We start from the raw sequence: 26770 nt of genomic DNA, 5'->3' as shown, positions 1-26770 counted from the left end.
TAGTGGACTTAATTTAGAAATAAAGTTGTGTTACTATCAATTATAATTTTTGGCATGTTAATAAAAGAAGATAAAAGTTTTTATAACTCCGATCATATTGTTGTACACATATATTTTTGATGACAAGGGAAACCCGCAGTCGCTATTCTTTGGGTGCGAATAGGGTAAAACCCCGGCTACTATGCAATAGCTCGCAATTCACATAGAAAAGATATTCCACACTAGGCAAGCCTAGTGTGACGAGCTCGATCCAGAAGATAAGCTATCGCTGGCGAGGTGTTTTGAACTTTCAAACATTCAAAATAGCAAGCATTAAAACTGAAAGTAGAATCAAGACGCACCTTAAAGTAGCTGCATGTCTGCAGATGCTATTTAAGAGTCACTTATAGATTTAACATTTGAGGTACTTATTATCATAGATACTTACATGAGAAAAATATCTGTCACTGTGTACATTTATAGACTCCTCGCTGTGGCACTGCTTCATCTCTACAGAGCAGGAGAGTATGATAGGTTATTTTCATTCATCATCCTTTTTATGCACAGGTTGAACCACCTCAACAACCATGCCTGTTAGCATTCATAAATGCCTCACTAGTACAAGTAGATGAGATCACTGCATTTTTTAATACTGAAACAAGTTCTGCATCTTGCACTTGGTGACAGTAAAGAGAAAGAAATCTATTAATCAAGAGGCACGAAGGGCATAATAGAAAGTTTGATAAGTCTTACTATCATACAACAACTCATCTAGTGTAATCTCACAAGTGATAAAGTCTCACTATCATATTAGGATGAATTTACATTTTACACTGAATTCGTGAGTGTGATTATCTAAGCTCTACATTTAAATTTTGTCAATAAAAAGGCTTGTTCGATAGTACGATAAGCAATCTAAAATCTCTTCTTTACTCATCTAAGAATATCTTGAAGCTGGTTGACTCTAATTGTCTTGGTAGGGCAGAGCTAGTAAGGATTCAGTGGAGAGTTACACCATCTATATATACATGGTTTAAATTATTGTTTATGTATTTATAGTAGTTGTTCAACCCTCTTCGACTTCTTCATGTGTTTACATCTTATTTGTTAAATATTAGTAGTGAAAATCCCAACTCCGCCATTGTGTTTTGGAATAGTAAGTCTAATCCTTTGTATCTTATTCAAGGCCTTGGATTGAGAATAGACATGTCTTTTATGCCAATTTTACTTCATACAAAGCAGTTATTTCCTTCAATGGACCCAACTAAGGATAACAACCTTACTTGTGTGAGCCGTGAGGAGCTAATGGACCTGGGATATCATTTCTGTACAAATCGTGTCACAATCCAACGAATCTGTTCAAGAGAGTTCAACAAAAAGCAACTTGTGTTATTATTCTAACAAATATCAATTCAATGAGGCAATAAATGTTCTCTTTGATAATTGGTGAACTAGATCAATACTTACAATGTTATTTTCAGGATCTCTCCAATAAAATCCTTGAATAAAAATCACAGCTATATTTGATGTTATGAGAATAAAAATACTAAGAGAATGCTTTCCCATCCACTCTAAAACGAACATCAAGCGCCTCCAACCATAAATGTCCACCTAAAGTTCATAAGATTTGCAGGACTATCAACTTTTTAAATCAGAGTGAAAGCGACAAGTGATGATTATATTGAACAAAAGAGACACACGCCAGGGGGTTTCTATTTTAAAACTAACCAATAGATATAACAAACAGAATGTGATTCCACCAGCAGCTGAGGTTACCAGCATATAACTTATCGTGTACAATGATTTGTTTAATGGCATGCCTGAAAGGAAAAGAACAGAAATGTCAAATTTCATGGTGGCTAGAAGCATTTTTGTCTTGAATCAAGTTGAAAATTTGTTAGTTACTCCAGTTGATTATGCGTTGATATCTAAAAGTAAAAAAAGACGTACCTATGAAATCAAGGAACAAGCCAACCACAAGAAGTGAAAGCGAGAGGATTGACCAATTGTATAGCCGTCCTTTATGATCCTGAACAGTCGTATAAATTATATCTATCAATTATATGCAGTACTGTAATAATCTGGCACTAAGGCAAATTTATTAATGCTAAAGTTGAATGACAGTACCAAGACCCAAATATACTTCTATGGAAAGATTAGACATATAGGAAAACTCTTTTGAGTAACCACCACTTATGCAGTTCAATACATAACAATGATGAAGCCGTCTAATCGGGACCAAATAATAATAGAAAACTGTTGGATTGCTTGAGACCTGAAGCATTCCTTCGTTTTCTCCTGTAATAAAAACCTTTCCTAACACTTAAAGACTCAGAATAGAAATAGAGGTAAATCACTCAGCAAATTATACCCCATGGCTCACCTGAAATTGAACAAGTATGTGACCATACTGGAGACCGATGATGGATGTAGCAGCAGCTGTTAGTGAACTGGAAAAAGATAACCAACGTCAGAAGTTGTTAAACAACAAACTAGAGAATAAGTGAAATTAGAAACATGACAAGACTAAATAATAAGTACATTTCGTAGGAGAATTTGAGGTGAAGAATAATGAGAGATTTGTTACCTTACAATGCCTTCAGGATCAAAAGTGGCATGACACCACGAAGGCATACTCTCAGAAACTGTGTCTCTGTTGGATCCATTGCATTCCTGTGAAAAGATTAATATTGGTCATGAAGGGTCTAACTGTGAGGTCTGGACATAAACGTGTCGGCAGTGCAGTTCAGTATAAGACTACCTTCATATTTCTATATACAGGTTTTGTGTAGAGGTGATCTAAACCAAGAATATAGCGATCAATCATCCCAGCAGAATTACATGCAGGTCCAAGATCTCCTCTAACAGAACATTTTACCTGCAAGTAGCAACAAAATTTACCATATTATATTACAAATATAAAATAATTGATAGAAAGTTTTCCAACTCGATCAATTAGGAATAGAACTGATCATACACAGCAGTAACAAGGGACCAGTCATTTTTAAGGTTCTATCCGGTTAAAGTGATAATAAGTTCCTATAGGATAAGAATTGATCAGAAAAGAGCAAGCGTTTTACATGCTAAATCCAAGGTAGAAAAATTAGTACTGATATCACTCAAAGCAGTAATGACTCATCACATTCATCTTTAAGCTTCTGTAGAGTTCTTAATGTGTTACTTGGAGCGACTCACATAGTCACATTGTTATACTTTTTAGAATATAGTTCAGGTTAAGGGGAATAGAAAGCATACAGATGCTAACCTCATAAATGGTGCTTCCAGTTGACTGCGACACACTGAATTGCCAGTCAGGGACATACAGGCCATATAACAACCCACAATGTATAGCGGACAATAGGAACATGATAAACCTACAAATGAAGTAAAACATTGTTAGGTAAAAGTAGAGACAAAGATAACCATAGAGGACAAGAAACAACACTACATAAAAGAAGATTGATAATAAGACTGCCAATATTATTGCTGTTGGACTCACTAGTTCCCCAATAAAAAACACAAACTTCACCTGTTTTGCCTATTCAACTACCTGTTAATAACCAATGAGGCCTAGTTCAAGTAGTTAGGTTGAGACCTTTTACCAACATGTCATGGATTTGACTTCCACCAGCGACAAGCTAGATTTTTATCTAATTTAAAAGGGGTTTAATGTCTACTTATGAGAAGTTATTTTTTTATTTTTTATTTTTATAATTGTTAAATGAAGTTCACAGTATCCACTAAGGAAAAGAATCTGGCACGCGAGTTATACCTTCATGATGCAGAAACAGAAGATATATGTAGTACTCCTAACAATTGCACAATCAAAACAAAAAATCTACCTGAAAATCAGGGATGTAGTCGTCTTACCATTGGCAAATATAATTTCTGAAAAGGGCAAATCTTTTCATTTCTTGACATGGAAGCCATACCTCGCACAAAGCTGCTACAATATATCCAACAGCTATTCTCTGCATGAATGAAAAGAAATTTATACTACTCTGAACAAGTAATAGAAATGAACAGATTACATGCATAAGTTCTTCATCTGCACCTATCTTTTGACCTAGTGACTAGCAATCCTTCTAACAAAAAAATGAAAACTTCTTATAATAATCAGGGAAACCAGATTAAGATGCTAATCTTGAAGAATCAGCATCTATCACAAAAATTGCTAAATAGGAAGTCAATCCAAAGCACTTCAGTGAAACTAAAATGAACAACATGAGAAATAACTTACAGGCTAAAGCAGAGGAATGAGGGGCATAAGTGATTAGAAGTCTAACTAAGAAAGACTTACGAACCACTTAGGAAGGATAAGAAACATAGCTATAAAGCAAAAGAAGCCATTGGAGGCAAAGTGACGACACTCATCTCAACTGGCAATGCTACTAAAACCGAAACGACACTTATCTTCTAGCTAATTTATTCATCTCATACCATAGTAGCAAAAAAGCCAAAAAAAAAAAAATCATATCAGAGTTACCTGCAAAATTCCCATCCATCGTATCCTTTCTATATCTACACCATAGGTTAAACCAGTTATTCCATGCAAGTAACCCCCTGAAACGAAGCAAATGTGGAATCACAATTGTCCAACAACAGCAAGTTTAGATATCTCATACAAGAAAATGATATACTATGAACAAAATCAGAAGAAAACAGTAGTGTACGAATCTCGTAAAAATCCTAGGATCTTCTAAATACTGTATAGCTTGAATTACTCCTAAAATTATGCATTTTGATTCTCTTTTTGGTTTCTTAGAATATGAACACTTTAGATATTTCAACCCCAATGGCTTGAAGGAATAATTAAGCTGAGGTTCTCTCAGTTGTCTTTTCATTTGTCTTAATTTCGAAATGATATCAGAGCCGGTGTAAAACTTTATCTTCAGTACTAGCAGAGAAGAAACTCCTGTCACTGTGCATCATTCCAGTGACTCTGCAACAATTAATCAAAATCTGCAGGCATTGAGCCTCAACCAATACCACCACTGTGTTTGGAACCCTTCGCAAACCAACCCCTGAAAACCCATTATCATCAGATTATTCACGTGTTGTCACACGCCAGGAAGAAGTTTGATTTTCCGGCGATATTAACCCATCTGATGGCGCATGCGAGGAACTCCAGCTACTTTCTGGTGACATTCGTTCTTCTGTATAACTTGCCTCCTTAACTCGACATCACTCATTCAAGTTCCACTGCTTTCTGACAACTTTCCAACTGAGCAGTCCACTTCTCCGGCGAGTAATGATACATGATTCACAATTTTACATAGGGGAGATAATGGATAGACTTCCTTAGGTATGACATGCAAGCATTTCAGTTGGTTATGTTAGTAAGGATTTTTTGAATACACTAAGGGCGGGAAAGTTTGTTAGTGGCAGTTGGCTTCAGCCAAGTTAGATCTGATCCAAGTACAGCTATTTGGAGAAGAAATCCTCTATTGATTGATCATGAATACATTTATATTTGTCTCAATTGCAATCCTCTACTTCTATATTTCTCTTCCCTCATTTGTCTCAATTACATTTCACTCGAATTCCTCTATAGGTTTCCTGTTTTAGCTTAGATTTCTCGAGCTCCCAGTTGAGCTCCTGCAATTCTGTTAACAGTGATATCAAAGCTATTGAATCCTTGGCATCAATAGCGAAGGGAACTACTATTGGAGAACCAACCAGTGGAACCCCTACTTCATCGTTAGGGGAATTGCGTGAGATGATGCAGAATATGATAGCAGAAATTGGAGATTTAGCAGGTAAAATTTTATCTCTGAAAAATTGGATCAAACAGTACTTGAATTGAAGAATCAATTAGCAGCCTCTGGGGAGACTCGAAGGAATAAAAACCCATTGGAACAGGAGTGAGGTCCTTCCCGTAATGGCCACTAAGAAGAAAGAGTACAAAGGGAGAGAGAAAGGAGTCCTAACAGTTACAGTTCTCAGTTCTCCCCACTAAAATTTCACTCGATGGTCAAGAATGGAGTTCTTGCAATTTAATGGAGAAGATCTGAGGTCATGGTTGTTCAAGATCAAAGAATAGGCATCTCATTATGACGCTCATTCCCTATTCATACAATATCATAATTTGTTGCGTTTTTCAGAGATGCAATTTTCATATTCTATTATCTCATTAAACGTATGCCATCCTTGACTATCATCGACTACCCAAAATATTATGTCTTCTTTCTCTTCCACCTCGTGTCTCTGAGAGCACATGGTTTGTTCACAACCTTACCCCAAAAACAATAAGTTAGTTCCTTGTGCCCTTAAATATGAATTTCTAGGTTACTAGAGGGTACAAAGGGGATGTCGATGCTATTCACTTGATCTTCAGCAGTTCACCAATGCCTTATGTTTGTTAATGTTGATTTCTTTGAAACCCAGCCATTCTTCACAAATCCAAGTTTATCTTTTGAAGATTCAATCACTATCTTCCCCTTCATCATCACCTACAACTCCAATTCCCTTACCTATAGCTCCATTTAATCACCTAAAACTCCAGTTCAACTTTCAACCTTCTACAACTCCGCCACTCTTGATTTATCGTCGTCTTCAACGTCCAACATCACATACAAATGATTCACATCTTATACTGAATCCTTTGCCTACTAGGGACTTGTCTTTCCCTAGTCCACTAATTGCATTCCAAAAGGATATCCAATCCACTCGTAATCCCAATCCCCATTATACTTGTTTGAGCTATCATCGTCTATTATCACTTCATTACGCCTTCGTGTGATCTTTGTCCTCTATTTCTATTCCTAAGTCTACAGGTGAAGCGCTATGTCATCCCGAATGGCAATAGGCCATGATCGAAAAGATGTATTCTTGACATGCTTGTGGTAGTTGGAAGCTTATTAAATCTATTGTTGGTTGTCGGTGGTTGTATGCAGTCAAATTGGTGGACTTAAAGCCTGTCTTGTTGTCAAAAGTTATACTTATTTGGACTTGATTATAGTGATACTTCCTCTCCAGTGGCTAAAATAGAATCTTCTGTCTTCGTATATCCATGATTGTTGTTAGTCATTGGCCTTCTTACAGCTACACGTTAAAAGCTTTTATCCATCGTGATATTGCACAGGGGAGTCTTGTATGCCAGTTGCGTCGGTCCTATATGGTTTGAGATAGTTGCCTCTCAGGATTTGGTATGACTTGCAGTGAGGCTGATCATTTGTATTCTATTGACATACTTCTCATAATTTGTGCTTTTATATGATCGTTTATGTTGATGGTATAGTCATCATGGGCATGATAACAATGGTATAGTGAAATCCCACAAGATGGGTAAGGGAAGGTAGAGTGTATGCAAACCTTACTTCTTCCTCCCCGGGTTGTTTCCAAAAGACCCTCGGTTTTAGAGAAAAACGAGTCTTTTGGGAGACATTATCACAAAATTCGTGGGTCCAATGTTCAACTTATAGATATTTTCACCAAGTTCCTCGTACTAGCTACATTTGTAGCAAAGTTTGGTATATTGATTTATATGAACCAACTTGAGGGGGAGTGTTAGAATCTCGTAGATATTCTACAGTATTTCTAGGATCCTGTAAATGTTGTACATCTTGATTTACTGCTGTACTTGTGTAATTTGATTCTCTTTTCCTTTCTTAGAATATGTACACTTAGTTATTTAAACCCCAATGGCTCGAGGGAATAATCAGTTTCTCTCAATTCTCGTTTTGTTTGTCGTACTTCCTAATAAGAAGAAAAGGTCATCAAGAGCAAAGCATAGAATCCAACAATTTGTATCCTAGCTAAATACATATGTTAGAAGATGTATTTTATTATGTTACTTGGTACCGTAAAATCTTCAATGTTAACTATTTTCTGCTGATGCTTTTCCTCTCAGGAATTAAACTACAGTACCTTCACGAGGAACATTGTCTTCTTGTTGAGCTTCACCTACCTGTAAATTTATATTCTTGTTGATTAAACATCTCTCTTTCTTCATGTTGTTTGCTGTCCATTGTGGAAGGCCTTTAAACTTACCTGGTTTATTTAACTAACTGAAGCTAGCCGACATCGAGAGATTTCTTTACATGCAGCTCCTAGATTGTACAGAAGCTGATGGACCAAGGCTTAAAATGCCAGACAGAAACGAGCTAGCTGGTCTTTTATATGTAGCAAGTTCTCAAGAAGAAAAATGTCCCGTCATTGAACTTCCTTTTATTTGTAAGAACTGAAGCAATATCCTATCTAGTATACCACAAAATTAAAACAGACTCGTTTGTTGCAATGTATGGGTTGTAGAAGGTTCATTTCAAAAGACATATACACAGAGGCTTATAGTTACAGAATATTGTTAAGGGTTGACATCAGTAGTGAGCCGTAATATTGATTTGAGAAACGCCAGCACACAAAATTACCTTGAAGGAAAATGCCAAGGATAAAAAGTTTCAAGGTCCTAATCACAACTTTCATGGTTGCCCCAGTTCTGTCTAAAACTATCTGCAGTTTTGAAAGAGGAAAAGGTTCAGAAAGTGGTAAAAGCAACACAACCACATGGTGACAAGCATGATCTTACAAAGATGATTTAATTATAAAATTGACAGCACATAGTATAGATATCATGATGCAAGTCTGAGCACTATGCATAAGCCTATATCTTTCATAATGATAGAGTTTATGTCCATGATTGTATCTGAAGATCAAAGAATAGATACCTTATTTACAATTGCCACAGAAACCCCAACAACAAAGAGGAAGAAAGGCATTACAAAGTCTGCCAAGCGGACACCATTCCATGGGGAGTGAGCAATGCTGGGAAAAACAGAACCAGCGTAATCCACAAGTATCATAAGCTGAAAGAAGCAAGCAAATTAAAATCATAAGCTTAAAAATGGCGAAACAAAGAAATCAATCCAAACCTTAAAAGCAGGGAGTTAAGTAATAAAAGAAACATCTTTACAACGGAGTTTGAGAATTGTTATCTAAAGGGAGAGATGCAAGTAAGTGTAGTTATTAGCACGAATAGAACAATCTAAAGGTTTCTGAAACTTAAAAGAGGTGACTAATGACATATCTTCTTTGTGAATGTGGTTTCGAGGTCTGATTTTAAAGATTGCTTTGAGATAGATAGTTATTTGACTCTTCTCTCTAGAACCAGGAGAGCATGAGATACAAAAGTGGATCAACAAAGTGATAGCTTTCTGCTAAATTTCTCTAATATTTTCTTCTCTCCATTTGGCCTATTGTACTATCAAGTTTAGTGAAAAAGAAAACAGAAATTCATTTTGCTGTATTCCTTTAGTTTTCTGGACAGGTTAAAAAGCAGAAGAAGACACAGAGAGAAGTCGTGGACTACTGTTTGGATTGGTTTTGGCTCATAAGTTAACGATTTCTAACTTACGGTTTTTGATTTATTTTTGTTATTTTAACTTTAAAAATTATTTTTAAAATTTTATTCAAACACTTTAAAATTATTTAATAGCTATTTTGACTTAAAACACTTAAAAATATGTGTTTATAAGCATTTTTAAACTTTACCAAATACCTAAAAATAGTTTAAAAACATTTAAAATAATTCAATCCAAACGTGCACTAAACCAATTCTAGGCCCGATATACCCGAGAGCAGGAAAAATCCTTCAATCTTCATAACATGCATACGAAATAAAAAATAAAAAATAAAAAATCATGCATACGGACAGAGTTGTGAAGATCAATAGATTCAAAGGTACTAGTGAAATGAAGATCAGGATTGGAATTTCATTTCAAAGCAAACAAAAGAATCAACAGCTTCGTCAAATGTTCAAATTGCAAAAATCTTTTTGAAAAATAGGCGGAATCTTAATCTGTTATCACATCAGCAAACAAAATCGTAAAAAAAATAAATTTGCTTACAAAAACGCAGAGGCCTCGAAAGACATCGAGAGAAACAATACGAGTAGTTTTCGTTTGGGTTGCTTCACTTTCACGCTCAGCTAGCACCACTTCCCCGCCGTTGTTGCTCCCTAATAACGGCTCATTTTCTGCCATTTCTGCGCTCCCAAAGCAGTATCAGACAAATATATAGTATAAATTGCAGTATATATAAAAATTTAAGACGGAGAAAAAGAGAAGTTTATGCTTTGTTACGACAGGGACCAAGTATGAGGGTGGGGCAATTAGTTGAACAACAATATTCCTCAAAAGAGACAAAAATGTATTTAAATCATGTAAAAGAAATAAAAATGTTTATATTTATAATTTAACTGAAAAATATTTTTTTTTTAGTTTTGATTTTAAAATGCCTTTAAATATTGCGAAATAAATATAAAAGCCCTCTACTTATAGTTTGGTTCAAATGCCCTTGCCGTCAATATGTTGCCCAAAAGAAGATCTTACTGTTATTTAATGGGTCAAAAATGCTCATTTTTCAAATAAATATATTATATTTTTAACAATTTTTTTCTAATAGTTTTTTTAAATTAGCAAATGTTTATCTTACTTCAATCCAGAAAAAAAGAAGATATTTCTTCTTTTATTATCATTATTTATCATTAAATAAATATAAATTAATTTTGAATTTTTATGATATATGACATATATTATATGTTGAAAGGGTACATAAAGTTATTCTATTTTAATTGATAAAATGAAATTAAAAAAAATGTATTTTCTACATTTTTATTTGTTAAAGTAATTCTAAAAGAAAGAAACGAGAACAATGTTCATACATAATATTTTAATTAGTGTGTTAAAACAAAAAAAAGTAATTGTTATAAAATAAAGTATGCACAGTAACACATGACTAGAAAAAAAGATAGAAACAAAATAGTAGTAGTAAATAACTTTATCTTTACTTTTTTTCATGTTTTTCTCATCCTAAAGATGAGTATCTTATAGGCTATTTATAAGCCTCATGAAATAAAGTTGGACATACAAATATAATGGCCTCATTATTTACACATAATAGTTAGGTACAAATTGTGGTTCATGGTAATCCACATAGTTTACAATACTCTCCTTAGATGCTCATGTCTTAATAGGTAATGTGTCTAGTTAAAATTTTATTAGAAAAAATTTAATGAAAAAAATTCTAGTGAAGAAAAAACAGTGTACATATCTTGTAAGATGTAATGTGCATTGATAGCTTCCTTATTAAATATCTTTTGGCTAAGAAAAAAAAAGTGCAACGTGTATTATATTTCTCTGATTAAAACGTCACTTAACAATTCAAAAATAACACAATTCAATCTTATATCTCAAAAATATTCAAAGGTTGAAGTTGATAATGCTTTAGTGAATACAGAGTGTTGAATATCGGCTACATCCTTCTTTTGAAGATCATGGATAAGACAAGCTTTGGTAATTTTATTTATCGCACAATAATTCATTTGTTGCCCACTGACATTATATCTTAGTATGTGGGACAAAATAAGTCAAAAACATTACTTTTTCAAGTGAACAGAAAAGTACTTGAATTGTATTTTCTTTGGCCAATCATTTGTCTGTCAACTCTCGACAGATTTAATATCAAGATCCTCATCAATATTTATAATTTTGAGCAGTACATTATATTCAAAATATCGTTGACGATTATTTGATAATGTGACATAAATTTTTAAGCTCACTTTATTTTTCATCATTTCCAGGTACCTGAATCTTTGCCAAAATTTTTATAAAGTGTTATGTCATAATGCTCTTTCTAAAGCACTTGCCTCATTATTATGACCGTCTTGATCATTTACTTTTTTATCTTTTAAATCGATTAATTTATCACGCTTCAAACGTGCCATAAATTATGTCCTTCAAGATATTTTCACTGAAGCATTTATCACTGAATTATAACATAGGGTTAGTGAATGCTACTGACAATTGACTTAAATTATCTCTTCAATGGGGATCATATCAATTACTTATTTTTCAGGCTCTTATCTCCCCCTAATGTTAAAGAGAATCTAACATTCACCTAAACATATTTGGGGACTCATCATTGTGCATTGCATAATGGTGGAGCAACATAATAGTATACCACACATTTAAATTTCTAGATGAGAATTATTTGATTCTTGACCCTGAACGAATTGTGATAAGGGAACCTTGTCGGCTTGATACATACAAGTGTCGCTACACTTTAAATTACACATTTTATACCCATTTTTTTTGGAGTTTTATTATCATATCCAATTATTTAGCTATAATTGGAGGCATATAATTTCTACTTAAACCACTTGGATATATAGCAAAACTATCGATATAGTTTTATAATTTGAAATGTGCTCTTGATTCATCAATTCGAGCAAACAACCTTTACAAAAATCAAAATGCAAGTTGATAGTGAAACACATGTGACTATACATAGATGCATCTATATAATAGTAAATGATCCACATGGCGGGTAAAAGACCCACATTCACCTTTTTATACATTTTAAATTTCTGCAGATACATTGTTAACCTTAGGTGGTAGAATGATAATTTTATCATGAATAAACAACACAAGAAAATTCTTGAAAAATTTCTTATTTTTTCAATCATATGAATTCTCATTTATTTTCGTACCACATTTGAATCGGGTTGATCATCAAATGGTCATGCCAACTGATATTTATTTCAATAAACTTCTATTTTATTTTGCATGTGGTTCCATCATCATGCTCACACTTAGTTACCACAAACAATATGCAAATATGGATAATCATTCACGTAAATATTTATAGCCCACTTTGATTGTAGTAATAATATGAAGATCTTAAATCTTTTCATATTTTGTAGTCTCAATTTTTATTTTCTTTGGTTATCTCTTTAAAACTTAAAAAGTTTTTTCGAGACTTACTACAATTTCAATATCATGAGCAATTTTATTTCTCTGGGTAGTAGCACAATAGCTCACCAAAGCTCATAATCAATATTAGATACTACCACATATTCATAACATTGTTTGTGTGTAAACATCTCTTTCAAGGAGAAATTTATATAATTATTGTCATGGTCAAAATCATTATAAGTAAAACTTGTTTCTTGATTTAATTTTGTCATTACTATCTCCTCCCTTTTGTTTAATATCAAACAAAATATTTTTGACACAAAAAGATACATAATCAATGACAATCTTTTTTTTTTGCGGCAAGAAATTATTTCCTTCTTTTGCCATTTCGGTAGTTCATACTAAAGATATACCACAATATTTGTGATGTATTAAAAGTAATTGACCAGTGACCATTTATACCAACATAATATTTTTTTTTATTTCTCTCTAACCTCCCATAGGAGTGAGCTATGATATTTATCAAATCATTCTTAAAATTTTCATCTTCTCTTGACACATTCTTTTTCAAGAATGGACCACTTTTCATGAGACTTATCACAAGTCACATTCTCTTTAAGGAATTGACTTTAATCATATATTTATTCTTCATAATTATTTCTTTCTTTGGAAGTTCATTGTCATGCTTTGAAATGTATTATAATCATATGACATACCTCAACATCACTTTTAAAATGCAAATGTATCACCGCTTTTTTATCTTTTCTTTGATGGAGGATTTATGAAATCAAATTAGTTTGCATGTACAGTAATTGCGCATCCAATACTTTTCATACAAACTTGATGACAGAAATTATCTTTATTCTTTGAAGGAAAATTTTGAAAACTCATAATGTACTTTTTTCACAATGATGATTATTTTGTCCCTTTACGTCCATACTCATATGTTTAATCATTATCTTGTCATCTTTCATACTTTTAACATATTACTATCATATTCACCTCAAAGAATGGAGCATATTCAATGGGACGATGTTCACATTTCTTTTTTTTAATCAAGAGCATATCAATTTGCTCAGTAATCATTTTATGTTGCATAACACAATATTTTATCCATATAATGGCATGTTAGGTCAAAATATGATGGGATTTGAACCCAAAATCTTATCATCATGGTGCAAAAAAAAAAATTCTTTATCTTACCCTTTGGTGCGATGAAGTTTGAATTCACCGTTTCATCCTCAATCAATGACATTATATATAGTCCAAAATGAAGTTCATCCTTGAGCCTTTATAATATCGTTACTTTGTTATATAGAAAAGACATAAAGTAACACTTGAAGTTGTTCTGGATTCACAAAAAGACACCTTAACTATGCGAACATCCTATTATCCCCTAAATAATTTTGATAATATATTATTACATCATTTTTTGATAAATACCAGATTTTAAATATTAAGTGGTTATCACACACCAATCATTGTATAACACGTGTTAATTGAATTTGAGATATATATATGTTTTAAATTTTAAGTTTTCTTTATTTCTTTCTCTTACTTTTTGACTTATTTTAATTTTAATTTCACTTTAAATTCTTTATCTTTCACCCCTACTTTCAAGTTGTCCCTCCCTTCATTTTCTTTTTTTCTATCTTCTTCTTCTTCACCTCTCACCCTCACCTCACCCCACCCCTTCGTCAAGTTGAGCCCCTCCATTTTTTTTCTTCTTCTTCTTCGATCAAATTCCTTTCTTTCAAAATTATACTATTTTCTAGTATTTATGACATTGATAACAAAACTAATAATTTTTCTAAGAAAATTATAATTTTGAAGGTATCATCAATTAATTTATCTCATTTTATATAACTTCAAAACTAGAAATGATAATTTTGTAAGAATCAAAAATCTCCAAAATTGAAAAAATTTAAGTGAAATTTGGATTTCAAAAAATAAATAATACCTACTAATCATCTTGATATCTAGTGGGTTATCAAATTGTTCGAAATGTAATAAAATATTTAAATATAATTTTAAAGTTGAAGAGAGTTAAACTAATAGTAGTAAAAAAAGGAGGTGAAGTTGTGATAAAAATGATATTGAAAGTGAAAAGTTATTATAAAAATGATAATGAATTTTTGAAGAAGAAGGAAAAAGAAAAAAAGAAAATTAATAAAGAAAAAAAGTTAAAATAATAAGAAAAACAAGAAAATATATTTTATAGCAAAATACTTGTAAAAATAAAAATATATTTAGTTTTTAGTTTCTTCACGCTCTTTAAGGGAGTGCATACACTCTTCATGCCAGCTGGACAAAAAAATGATGTAATAATATCAATTCAAGATTGTTTAGGGGGATAATAGGACCTTTACATAGTTTAAGTGTCTTTTTGAAAAATCGAGACAACTTCAGATGTCATTTTATATTTTTTCTCTTCAAAAAATTATATATAAAATATTGCATTTGCTAAACGAAGCAAAGTTGTTCTTCATATGTGTCTCTGAATACTATTTTTAACTTACAAGTTTTATGAATAATTCACTTATTGAAAGATCAACAAATTAATTCTCAACATTGACTTCATTTTGTTGCTAGTTAAAAAATTGCTTTCTCCAATTGTTATTCATAGATAAAGCAACTAGAGGTAAACATTAATAATCACAATAAATAAAATAATACCTCAAAATCCAAAAATTAAATAAACACTTAAATAAATGGACCTAATAAAATCTAAATGTCAAATTGTCTCAATGACATGTAGCATATTTTATGAATTTCAAAAATTAGCACACTCTTTTTTGTAGATATATACAAATCAGAATTAATGTAATTAATATTATGAAGGAATCTTACCATAAAGCAAAAATATACAATTAGCTTACAATTGTCAAGTTTGTTAATTGCCAACCTAAATGACATGTGAATGTCACTTCAAAGAATATTTCATGATAGAAAAGTCCTGTTGATGATTCCAAAAGAAAACAAAATACTTCTTCAAATATTAGTTTGCTTACTTTTTAAAAGCAACTATAAAATAAGTTTTGTTAGTACATATAACATATTATAATAGTTCAAGAAGTAAATGATTAACAAGTGTAAAATAATCAATTATGTTGATCAAAGTTAATATAGGTCAACATAAGAAATTTTAGAACTTCTTTTTTACTTTGATATGCATTCCTTAAATTAGCTATATCTCATTTAAAAGATATTATGTATTCCTAGGTGATAACCACAACAAAGTATCAACCTAATTTAAAATTAATGTTATGCACTTTTAGTCTTCTAACAATTTCAGTGAGTTCAATTTCTTCCCAAGCCTATCAATTAAGTATGTACTAATTATACTTTTAATATTTAGCTAAAAATAAATGATAATATTAACAAGAATTATAAAATTTCTATCAAGTATATGAAGACTTATATAGCAAAATATAATATACTTTATATTGTTTTGGACTAATACATCACCAAAAATGCTCGTAGATGAAGAGACTCGTGCTGATAAGATATTATAAAATAAAGCACGTGTAGTGACATAAATTGACTAGAAGAGAAGGAAAAAAAGAGAGACACAAAGTAGCAGCAGTTAGTAACTTTATCTTTACTTTTTGATGTTTTTCTCATCCTTAAGATGAGTAACTAATAGTCAATTTATAAGCTCATGAAAAAAAAATTGGCCATACAAATATAATGCGTTGACCTCATTACTTACACATAGTAGTCAGGTACAAATTATAGTTCATGGTGATCTACATAGTTTACAACAATAATATATTTATTTGAAAAGAATATTTTTGACCATTTTGTAACTATAAGGGTATTTCTAGATTAAAGTATTGATTACAAGGTCATTTTTGAATCAAAATATTGGACGTAAGGGCATTTTGAGCTAAACTATGACGGATGACATTTTTATTCCTTTCGCATAGTTTGAGTGTTCTTATCCTTTTCCATTCACTAGGTAATTTACCCTCTTTCTAAGCTTTAGAACAACATTTTCAATAATCGACTATTATAAAAAAAGAAGAAAAAAGTAATTTTAAGAAGGTTTTAAAAAATTTCGACATAAATTTATGATTTGACATTATTTCATATCTCAAGAATTGTAAATAGATATATTAATGAATGATTAAAATATTCTGATATCTAATTATATTTATCTTTTACGTAATTTATCATAATATATATGTTTGCTATATAATTGTCTTGTTAAAGTTGAGTGATTTTTATATAGCAATGAAGCATCACTTTTTTTTACATGAAAAATATAAAAATAATAATTTAATTCTATGGTTTGAAGACCATTAAAAATATACACCACAACAACATAAATAATATTTTTTAGAGAAAATCTACTTGTCTAGGTCAAACATTCAACACTTTTCGTTATTGTTAGCTTTGTTACTCTAACAAAATTTATAGAATGAGAAAAATAAATTTGAAACAACACCAAAATAATATTGTCGACCTTTTTAGTAATTCATTCTTTTAAACTAATGTTCTTAAGGCCCTTCAAAATGCTTCATCAATGCAATATTACGACTTAATTATAAATATGTACATATTATTGTTGCATTATGAAAGTACAAGTAGATCAAACTGTTGGATTGTAGACTCGTGTTAAAGAAATATTTCTGAACATGAAAAAATTAAAAATGGGTCTAACCTATATAATTCAAATGCTCAACAATGACTTGAGACATGAACGCCAACAAATCTATGTTAATAGACATATATTTGTAGCTTTAGATTTTACATTTATTTATAGTATATTTGCTTTCATGTTTTTCAAATTGAACTTGCCGAAAATAGTCATAAATCACACCAAAAATATTTAGAAGAGTTGAATGAGAAGGAAAAAAGAACATTAAAAGGATGAACTTTTTCAATACTTAAATCAACTTTCAATCCTTAAAGTATCCATAATACCCACTAATAAAATTAAGTAAAACTAGATACTTTACAATATAAAAGCCAAAAAATATGGGCATGCAAAATTATTAACTTCAAATGATTTTTTAATTAACAAATATCTCATCCTTGTATGTGAAGGAATGACGTTTTTGATAAAGAAATCAGAGATTTGTGAAAATTCTTTTATCGTACCTTCAACATTGTAGTAGATAAAACTTGCCCGAATAGTCAATTAGCACTTGTTATTTAATCTGCACTAAAAAAATACTTATAACAATAAATTTACAAAAACATAAAACAACAAAATTTAAAGCATATACTCAAAAACAAGAATTAACAATACAAGCATAAAATTATGACTGTAAAAAATATATTAGGATATGTATCAATAAAATATTGAAACAGAATAAAAAAAGTCGAGCCCACCGAATGCATAGTGTCCCCTAAGAGAATTATTTCCCTCTAGTACTCGAGGTTTAAGGGAATAGATCATCTGAACAATTTTATTCACCAATGTATTGATACAAAAACAATGGTGTCAGTGAGTCGCTCAACAGGAGCAAAAAGTAAATTTTAGAAGGTTTTAAGAACATTTCAACAGAAATTTAATGATTTTACATTATCACATATCTCAAGAATTATAAATATATAATGAATTATAAAAGTATCTTGATATTTAATTATTTTTATCGTTTACGTAATTTATCATAATATCTGTTTGCTAATATAATTGTCTTGTTAAAATTGAGTGATACTTCTACGTAGCAATGAAACATAACTTTTTCTATTTTTTTGTACATGAAAAATATAGAATTTGATAATTCTATGGTTAGAAGACCGTTAAAAATGTACATCACAACAACATAAATAATATTTTTTAGAGAAAATCTACTTGTTTGAGGTCAAACATTCAACACTTTTCATTATTGTGACTTTGTTACTCTAACAAAATTTATAGAAGGAGAAAAATAAATTTAAAACAACAACAAAATAATATTGTTGACCCTTTTAGAAATTCATTCATTCTTCATTAAATTGTTGCTCTGAAGGCTCTTCTAAATGCTTCATCAATGGAATTTTACGATTTTTTTAGAAAATATACATATAACTCAAATGCTCAGCAATGACTTGGGACATGAAGACCAACAAAATCTATGTTAATGACATATATTTTGTAGATTCAGATATTACATTTATTTATAGTATGTTTGCTTTCATATTTTTCAAATTAAGCTTGCCAAAAATAGTCATAATCACATTAAAAATATTTAGAAGAGTGGAATGAGAAGGAAAAAAAGAAAAACATTAAAAGGCTGAACTTTGTCAAAGTGAGATCATATACAATACTTCAATCCTTAAAGTACGCATAATACCCACTAATAAAATTTAGTAAAAATAGATACTGTACAATATAAAAGTAAAAAATATGGACATGCAAAGCTATTAACTCTCACATGAGCAAAGTTCACAAATATTTAACTGTTTAGAAGAAGAAGAAGTTCAGATTTTTCGTTGTTATATAGTAAGAGAAAATTCCTCTATTTATAGACAACAAAGGGCAGTGTGAACAAATGCTCATTGTGCCTTATTAGAAATGTCACAATTCTTTCGAAAAGCTACAATCCTTCGAAAAGGTTAGAATCTTTTATAATAGTCGCAACTTTCACAAAATTCGCAATTTTTCATAAAAAAGGGATAGTTTTGAAAATAAAATAAATTAAAAAGGGATTCTAGTTTGTGATGGCGCCACGTAGGCAGACTTAGGAGATACAAATTCTACTAAGCAAGTCTCATGAGACGATCTTATAACTGCATAACAAATTAATGAAGGTTAAATTTAATGGTAGTCTCTCCCTCAATATCATTCGATAATAAATGGTAGCAACAACATCTTTTTCTTTCACTTTCCTTTTCTTCACACTTTCATCTACTTCATGTGTTCGAGCTAAACAATTTGGTAACATTTCTCTTAAAGCAAAACATTACTTAAAATCTTGTTTCTTTTTATGTCAAATTGACGGATTGAGCTTAAATTGAAAAGGTTGAAATGGATTGAAGTAAAAATAAGTTAAATCATGATGTATTCAAATTTAATTTGAACTAAATTGGGATAACAATTGAATTGAATCACGACCCACTCATTTTGACCTACTGATATACCGTGGTTTCACGATATTTTTTTATGCTTTTCCCTTAAATTTAGTGTGTGTCCAAAAGTTTTTTTATATTGATTTTTATGTAAGTTTCTCCTTATTTGCAGGAAATCTGTCCAAAGATGAACACAGAAAGTTTTGAGCGAGAAATGTAGAAGAGACCACCTACGGAGCTTGTGACGGTCCGTAAGTGGTATCGTAGTGAAGCTGCCGAAGGAAGATGGGGAACTCTGACCTAAGTGTGGGATTACGGAAGTCCATGACGGACTGTCATAGCCACAACGGTCCGTCCTGCTGGTTCGTCGCAATGATCAGAGAGTAGTCCCAGTACCCAAATTCCAAGAAGTTCAAGTATTATGGAACGAAGACCCTCGACGGACCGTCGTACTTGGAACGGTCCGTCATACCTGTTCGTCGAGGGTAATGAAGAGAGCAGCAGAAGAATTTGTGAAGTATGGGACGACGGAGGCCATGACGACTCGTCATGACCACGACGGTCCGTCACGAGGTCGTCGACCCAGCCGCATTTTGACAGATTTTCAGTAATTAGAATCCTTCTTTTATTAGGTTTTTTTTTATTATAAATAGTTCAAAAAATCTCATTTTTGGGGTTAGACTCTTTGTTAGTAGACTCTTTGATATTAGACTTTTTGATTGTTAGACTTTTGGAGAATCTTTAGTTTGTTCAAGTATTAAAGGATTAATTTCAGCAATTGTTACACTTTTCTGGAATTGATTGTTGGTGCTTTTATTGATTAATCAAGTAAATTTCTTGATTTTATTCTTTCTCATCAAAGTAAGTGCATAAATTCTTATATTAAATATATGAATAGTGTGATTATGATCATGAGTAACTAATTCCATAACAAGGGTTGTGGGAACCATGGGTGAATAATGAGGTAAAAATTAACTAAAATAGCAATTCTAGAATAGTGTCTTGCATGTATTGATAATTCTTTCGTTTAGAAGTTTTTTTAACGGATGTCCAACGTTAGAATTCGCCTAAATGCTACTTTCCGGACCAATGAGGTAAATAATAGGAAAAGAATTATCAACATAGATTTAGTGTATACTATCTAATAGGCTAGTGTCGGTTGGTACGAGGTAATAACTTAGTCAAATATCGAATACAATGCTTAATATGAGGTAAAGGTAAGGGCTAGTATAACAACACACGTAGCCGGATCAAGGTGCGTAGTGAAATTTTCTAGATGCCGGACCAAGGATTTAAAAATACAAACATATCACTTTGCATGCAAGATACTAGGAAAGAACTGTTATAGTTAGAATTATCAAGTTAGGAACCTGTGGGGAACACTTAAACCCTAGTTACTTTTATTAATTGATTAAACTCCAAGATTTGAATCTGTTAGTTGTTTACTTTAATTTAGTTAGTTATTTTCATTAATTTAGAAATACCCCCCCCCCCCTTTATTGTCTTTTGTTTTCTAAGGGAATAATTGACTAAATAATAGATTAAAGTTAAGTGTGAACTATTTTCCTCGTCGGAACGATTTCAACCTCATTAATTGGGTTCTTTACTTGATACGACCGTTTTACTTCTTATTTGAGAAGTAAGCTTGAGCGTATAACCTACTTAATCTAAACAATATTGACATACTTATGTAATTTATAAAAAAGAAAAGAGATCAAATTTGCTAAAAAAATTCAAAAAATTATAGACCTAAAACTAAACTTGAAATTCAAGACTCAAGCATCGGGCCTACAGAGACGATCATACCCAAAAATTGAGACACAAGAACCACCTTGTCATGAAATTCAAAATCCAACACCAATTCCAATTTGAAATTCGAGATCGGAACATGATCCAAACTGAGAATTGATCCTGACCTACGACATGATACTGACCCAAGATTCATCCAGACCTTGACAGGGATCTAAGACCCGACCTCGACCTTAATCTGGAACCCGAGACCCAAAATTCAACCCCGATTTGAAACTCGTGATTTGATTCAACCTTGACCATGGACCCAAGACTCAATTCGAGATCTAATCTTGGATATGATGAAAAATATTTGGGTAATATTTGTAATTTTACAAAGATAATCATTTTAAAGATGAGTAATGTTTGAATAAGTTAAATTTACATAATTTTAAACATAAAAATATGGGTGAGAAACTCAAAAATTGTGGTAAATACTATTCATACAATTAATAAAATCAGTTAATAGTAAGATCTATATACGATCGTATGTCATTAGTCTATGAATAGTTTGGATGTTTAGGCTTCTCCTTATAGTTGGTGAAACGTGTATTTTGAATTTCCATAAACTTACTAATGTGTATTTTCTATTTCTTGACCTTTGTATCACCTTTTTAGTAACTATATTTATTTTATATCAATCTTGAATTGCTTCATCTTCCGATCTTTATTGCAATATTAACTTTTGAAATGTCAATGTGCATGTAATCAATCAAGGATTCATTTTTCTGATAAAATATACTTAACCTTTTCATTTATTTCTCCATACACGTAGAGTTTAGAAGTTATAATCATAATTTAGCATAATTGAGTTTCTAATGATTTAGTAGTGAACCAACATGAAGATATAATCCTGGTTGCCTAATATATATGTTGCTTCTTGAAAAGGTATTTGTTGTATGAAATGAAGTTTTTTGTTATTTTCTTGTTGCATCTTTTAACCAAAATAAAAATTACATACTTTTGAATAAACCTAAAGATTATGTATCACATTCTAAAGATAATGGAGTTACTAGTGTTGTTCATCTTGTATTCCAAACATACTTAGAATAAAACTTTAAACATCTTTGTAAGAAAACAAAGTTTAAGAACATTTTCACAACTAGAAAATTAAAACTAGTAGCGAAACTAGAATCAGAAACAGATATAAAAAAAAAATATACGAAATATTTTTCTTAAAGAAGAATTGTTGTTAATATGTGTCTAAAGAATCTTACAGATTCCAACAAACTTTGCAGAAACACGAAGTTACCAAGTTTAATAAACTAGTGAAGAACAAAAGAATAGAAGAACTGAAATTAATTCACAATCTAAAGTTTGTAAAACACGTACCAGAATCTGAAAAATTTTTAATAGGAAAAAGATCAAGTCCACTGAATTCACAGTGTCCCCTTAAGGAAATTATTCCCCTCTAGTATCCGAGGTTTGATTTGGAATATGACCTCCCAGGGTAAAATGATCTCAATCACCAGAGTATAGATACCAAAAACTCTGGTGTCAGCGAACCACTCAACGGCAGTAAAGTACACTTAGAATACTAGATTTAGTAGTTGAAGAAGAAGTCCATAAATTCTATTTAAAATGAGAGGAAATCCCTCTATTTATAGAAAACAAAGGATAGTGCGAAAAGGTTCTTATTGTGCCTTACCGGAAATGTCACAAACCTTTGGAAAAGTCATAATCTTTCAGGAAGGTCGTCACCTTTCATAAAAGTCACAACTTTCCATAAAAGTCACAACTTTTCATAAGAGTCACAACTTTTCATAAAAGTCACAACTTTTCATAAAAGTCGCAACATTTCATAAAAGTCACAACTCTTTATAAAAGTCGCAACTCTTCATTTTCCATTCACACCTTTTTAAAATCCAACAATACCCCGCATGAATGGGGAATGACTCGAAGACAAAGAAACAGACAAGTATGTGTACTTTACAAGCAAGAATTAATTGCATCTGGATAAGTAGGTTTCCCGTTGGACTTTCCGTAGTGAACATATGTCGGATATACTCGGTCAATCGGTAGATGCGAAATCTTTGAACCGTCGAACTTTGGTGTATACCTAGACAACCATATGTCACACAATTAACCCTTTACCATTTATGGTTCTTACAATTTGTGTTCGTTTTAGTCATGAACACCTCCTGGTTTCATGAGTGTATAGAGAGATGAACTTTTGACAATTATCTTCTTTGAAGCAGCTTACACTTCACACTCACATAGGTGATTTCTAACCGTGTTATCATGTAGATACACTATTTGGTCAACTCTGCCAAACTTAGCAAATCATTAAAACCATTAAGCTTTATTAACTCATTAACAATCCTTAATGTTGTATCCTTGTCCCTGAGCATTGTCTTCATCATGAGAATGGATTGAGTTTATTGACAATGCCGAACCGTCATTCACAACTTTGTTTTTCTCCTTGAATCTAGCTCTTGGGATCTCCAGTCTGCTAGATAGAGTTACTGCCATGATGACTTGTCCTAATCCATAAATTCATTCCCTTAGATGATCTTTTAACTTTCTCTCTAGTTAGGCCTTTTTGTAAGTGGATCCGACACATTATCCTTTGACTTTACATAGTCAATTCTGATAATTCCACTAGAGAGTAGTTTTCTAACAATATCATGTCTATGTCGTATATAACGAGACTTTCCGTTATACGTCATGCTCCATGCCCTACCTATTGCATCTTGACTGTGAAAGTGTATGCATACTAATGCCAATGGTTTGGGCCAAAATAGAATATCTATTAAGAAATTCCATAGTCTTTTGACTTATTCACTGACCTTATCTAGATCACCTAGCTCAAAGATCATACATGCCTCTTTTGAAATATTTCTAAGAGACTGCTCCTCTACCAATAGTAAATACATATCCACTCGTGAATTTTACTTCATTCTTTCGATGATTCAATTTGCATCACTATATCTTTCAATATTGTTGGATATTGTTACAAGGCAAAACATAGTTTTAAGTATTATTTTAAATACTCCAAAATTCTATTTATTGTCATCTAATGAATTTATTTGGGATCACTTGTGAACGGACTCAGTTTAAAATAGCAAATGCTATATCTGATCGCACACACTATATGATATACATCATGCTTCCCAAAAATCTAGCACAATCCAATTGTGAGTCACTTTTGTTTTCACTCTTTTGAAATGAAAAGCTCACATTTATTGGACATTTGACAATATTGACATTCAAATATTTGAACTAGTTAAGTACCTTTTCAATGCAATGAGACCGTGAAAATGCTAAACATTATGGTGTTCTACGAATTCTTATATCTAAGATCGCATTAGCAAAATTTTCATTCAACTTGCTTTATAGCATACATTTAGTAGCATTTATGTCATTAGTGTCTCTATTGATGATCAACATATCACCAATATACAAACAAACAATGACCTTATGATTTTAATTTGAATACATTTATCACTTCCATCATTCTTCAATCCATTTGCCGACATGGTTTGATTGAATTATGTCATTGTTTTGGTGCTTCCATAATGTGACTTAACAAGTTCACATACTTTCTTTTATTTATCAGGAACCACAAAACCCTCGGGTTGTTCCATGTAAATTTCTTCCTCCAATTCTACATTTAAGAAAGTTCTTTTCACATTCAATTGATGAATTTGGAGGTCATATACCACACTAATAATTTTTGCATCTGAATGGATATAATTCTAATTACTAACGAGTATATATATATTGACAAGATCAAAACCTTGTTTTTTTTCTAAAGCCTTTGACACAAAGTCTTGCTTTATATTTTTCAACAGTTCCATCAACTGTTATTTTCCTTCTAAAAATTCACTTTGAACCCAAAGGTTTATTTTTTTGAAGAAGATCAATTAACATACAATATTGTTTATTGACACCATCATTCCAAAGAATGAGTCTACAGAAGACACATGAATGTTACAAAGTCATATTCAAAGGAAGTAAATGTCCTTTAACATTTACTAAGCCTCTGAATCTCTTTATTAAGTACATTATCCTTTTCATTTCCTAGGCATTTTAGACCGTTCTCTAGACTACTCAAGTCTAATTTTAGAGTCCACAGTGATAGGTCATATTTTAATCTTTTAGGAATAGGAACATGGACTTTGACTGGATACTCCTACACTTTGAAATATTTCAAGTTGAATTTTCTTCCTTTCCATTTCTCATATGGAAAAGATTGTATTCTGATCAAACAAAGTCGCTTTCTTTCTAAAAAGACAACTTTTTTGTTGTTCATCTTTTGTAATAAGGATAGTTCCTCCACACAAGTTTTGTGTAAACCCGAACTTATAAATAATGCATCCATCATTTCTTTCAACGTTCGGTTTTTCATTAGATTTGATGTGAATATGACAGTAGTTTGATATTTCACTTTCCAAACATATTTCTGCACAATGACATTAATACTCTCCATTCTTATCACTTCTTATATATTTTTTCACACTGATTTTCAACTTCGATATTACATTGTCTAGACATTTCTATTGCTTCATCCTTACCATTCAGCAAATAGACATAGTCATTTATAATGCAATTCTCAATAAAAGTAGCAAATACTTTTTCCCACCATGAGATGGTGTTAATTTCATATCACAAATGTCAGTGTAAATCAATTCTAAGGGATTAGAATTCCTTTCAACAGATTTATAAGAATGTTCAACATACTTAGATTCCACAAAAATTTGACATTTTTATTTATTGCACTCAAAGTTAGGCAAAACTCCTAAGTTGATCAGTTTTCCTTACAAGGTTTTGTAATTGATATGCCCCAAGTGTTCATGTCACAAACATTGACTCAAGTAAGTAAGAACAAATAAAAACATTGAGTTTGAAAAGCTCTTCGCGAGGTAGTTTTTTTTTCTCACTAATATTTTGTTTCTATTTCTTACAATTTTGTGTGATACAAACATTGTTTAGATTGTCACATGTCCTTTTCAGAAGGACATTTCCATAACTTTCAATATGATTGTTATAGAACTACCCATGAACAAAGTTTCACCGGGTTCAATAAAGACAATATAGTCAAAATGTTATTTTTACAAAAACATAACCAATGACTATTCACCAATATTCATGTCTATGCAAATACTTTTATTATAATAGACATATCTTTTCGTGAAAAATCACAATATTTTAAGTGTTTTTTTTAACCATAAAAGAACAGAATTATTTTGAACAAGTATATATATAATTTGGATGTTTCATACTAGTCACACTATACACTAGTAATAGAGAAACTCAACAACCACAAAAAAATATACTCCAAGAATTTTGTGGGTATAACATAATAC

At 31.5% G+C, this 26770-nt stretch overlaps 1 protein-coding gene across 6 annotated transcripts; it reads right to left on the bottom strand.

The window, feature by feature from the left end:
• Positions 1–338: 338 nt before the first annotated feature.
• Positions 339–10261, bottom strand: LOC101245806 (uncharacterized). Of its 6 annotated transcripts, none has more exons than XM_010329099.4 (14): positions 9825–10261; positions 8646–8783; positions 8349–8430; positions 4466–4542; positions 3850–3950; positions 3245–3353; positions 2741–2857; positions 2567–2652; positions 2363–2429; positions 1930–2008; positions 1708–1799; positions 1447–1590; positions 1258–1334; positions 339–655 (listed from the first exon to the last, which is right to left on the bottom strand). In XM_010329099.4, exons 1-13 carry the CDS (start codon positions 9957–9959, stop codon positions 1299–1301), a joined length of 1263 nt encoding a protein of 420 aa, XP_010327401.1. In that variant the 5' UTR covers positions 9960–10261; the 3' UTR covers positions 339–655; positions 1258–1298. The 6 variants fall into 6 exon arrangements, with proteins under 6 accessions (XP_010327401.1, XP_010327403.1, XP_010327404.1 ...); XM_010329101.4 differs by having other exon boundaries at positions 339–570; XM_010329102.4 differs by having other exon boundaries at positions 339–489.
• Between the last annotated feature and the right edge of the window lie 16509 nt (positions 10262–26770).

This window comes from Solanum lycopersicum, chromosome 10 (assembly GCF_036512215.1).
Source record: "Solanum lycopersicum chromosome 10, SLM_r2.1".
NCBI lineage: Eukaryota > Viridiplantae > Streptophyta > Magnoliopsida > Solanales > Solanaceae > Solanum > Solanum lycopersicum.
This window is presented reverse-complemented; position numbering and strand designations above follow the sequence as displayed.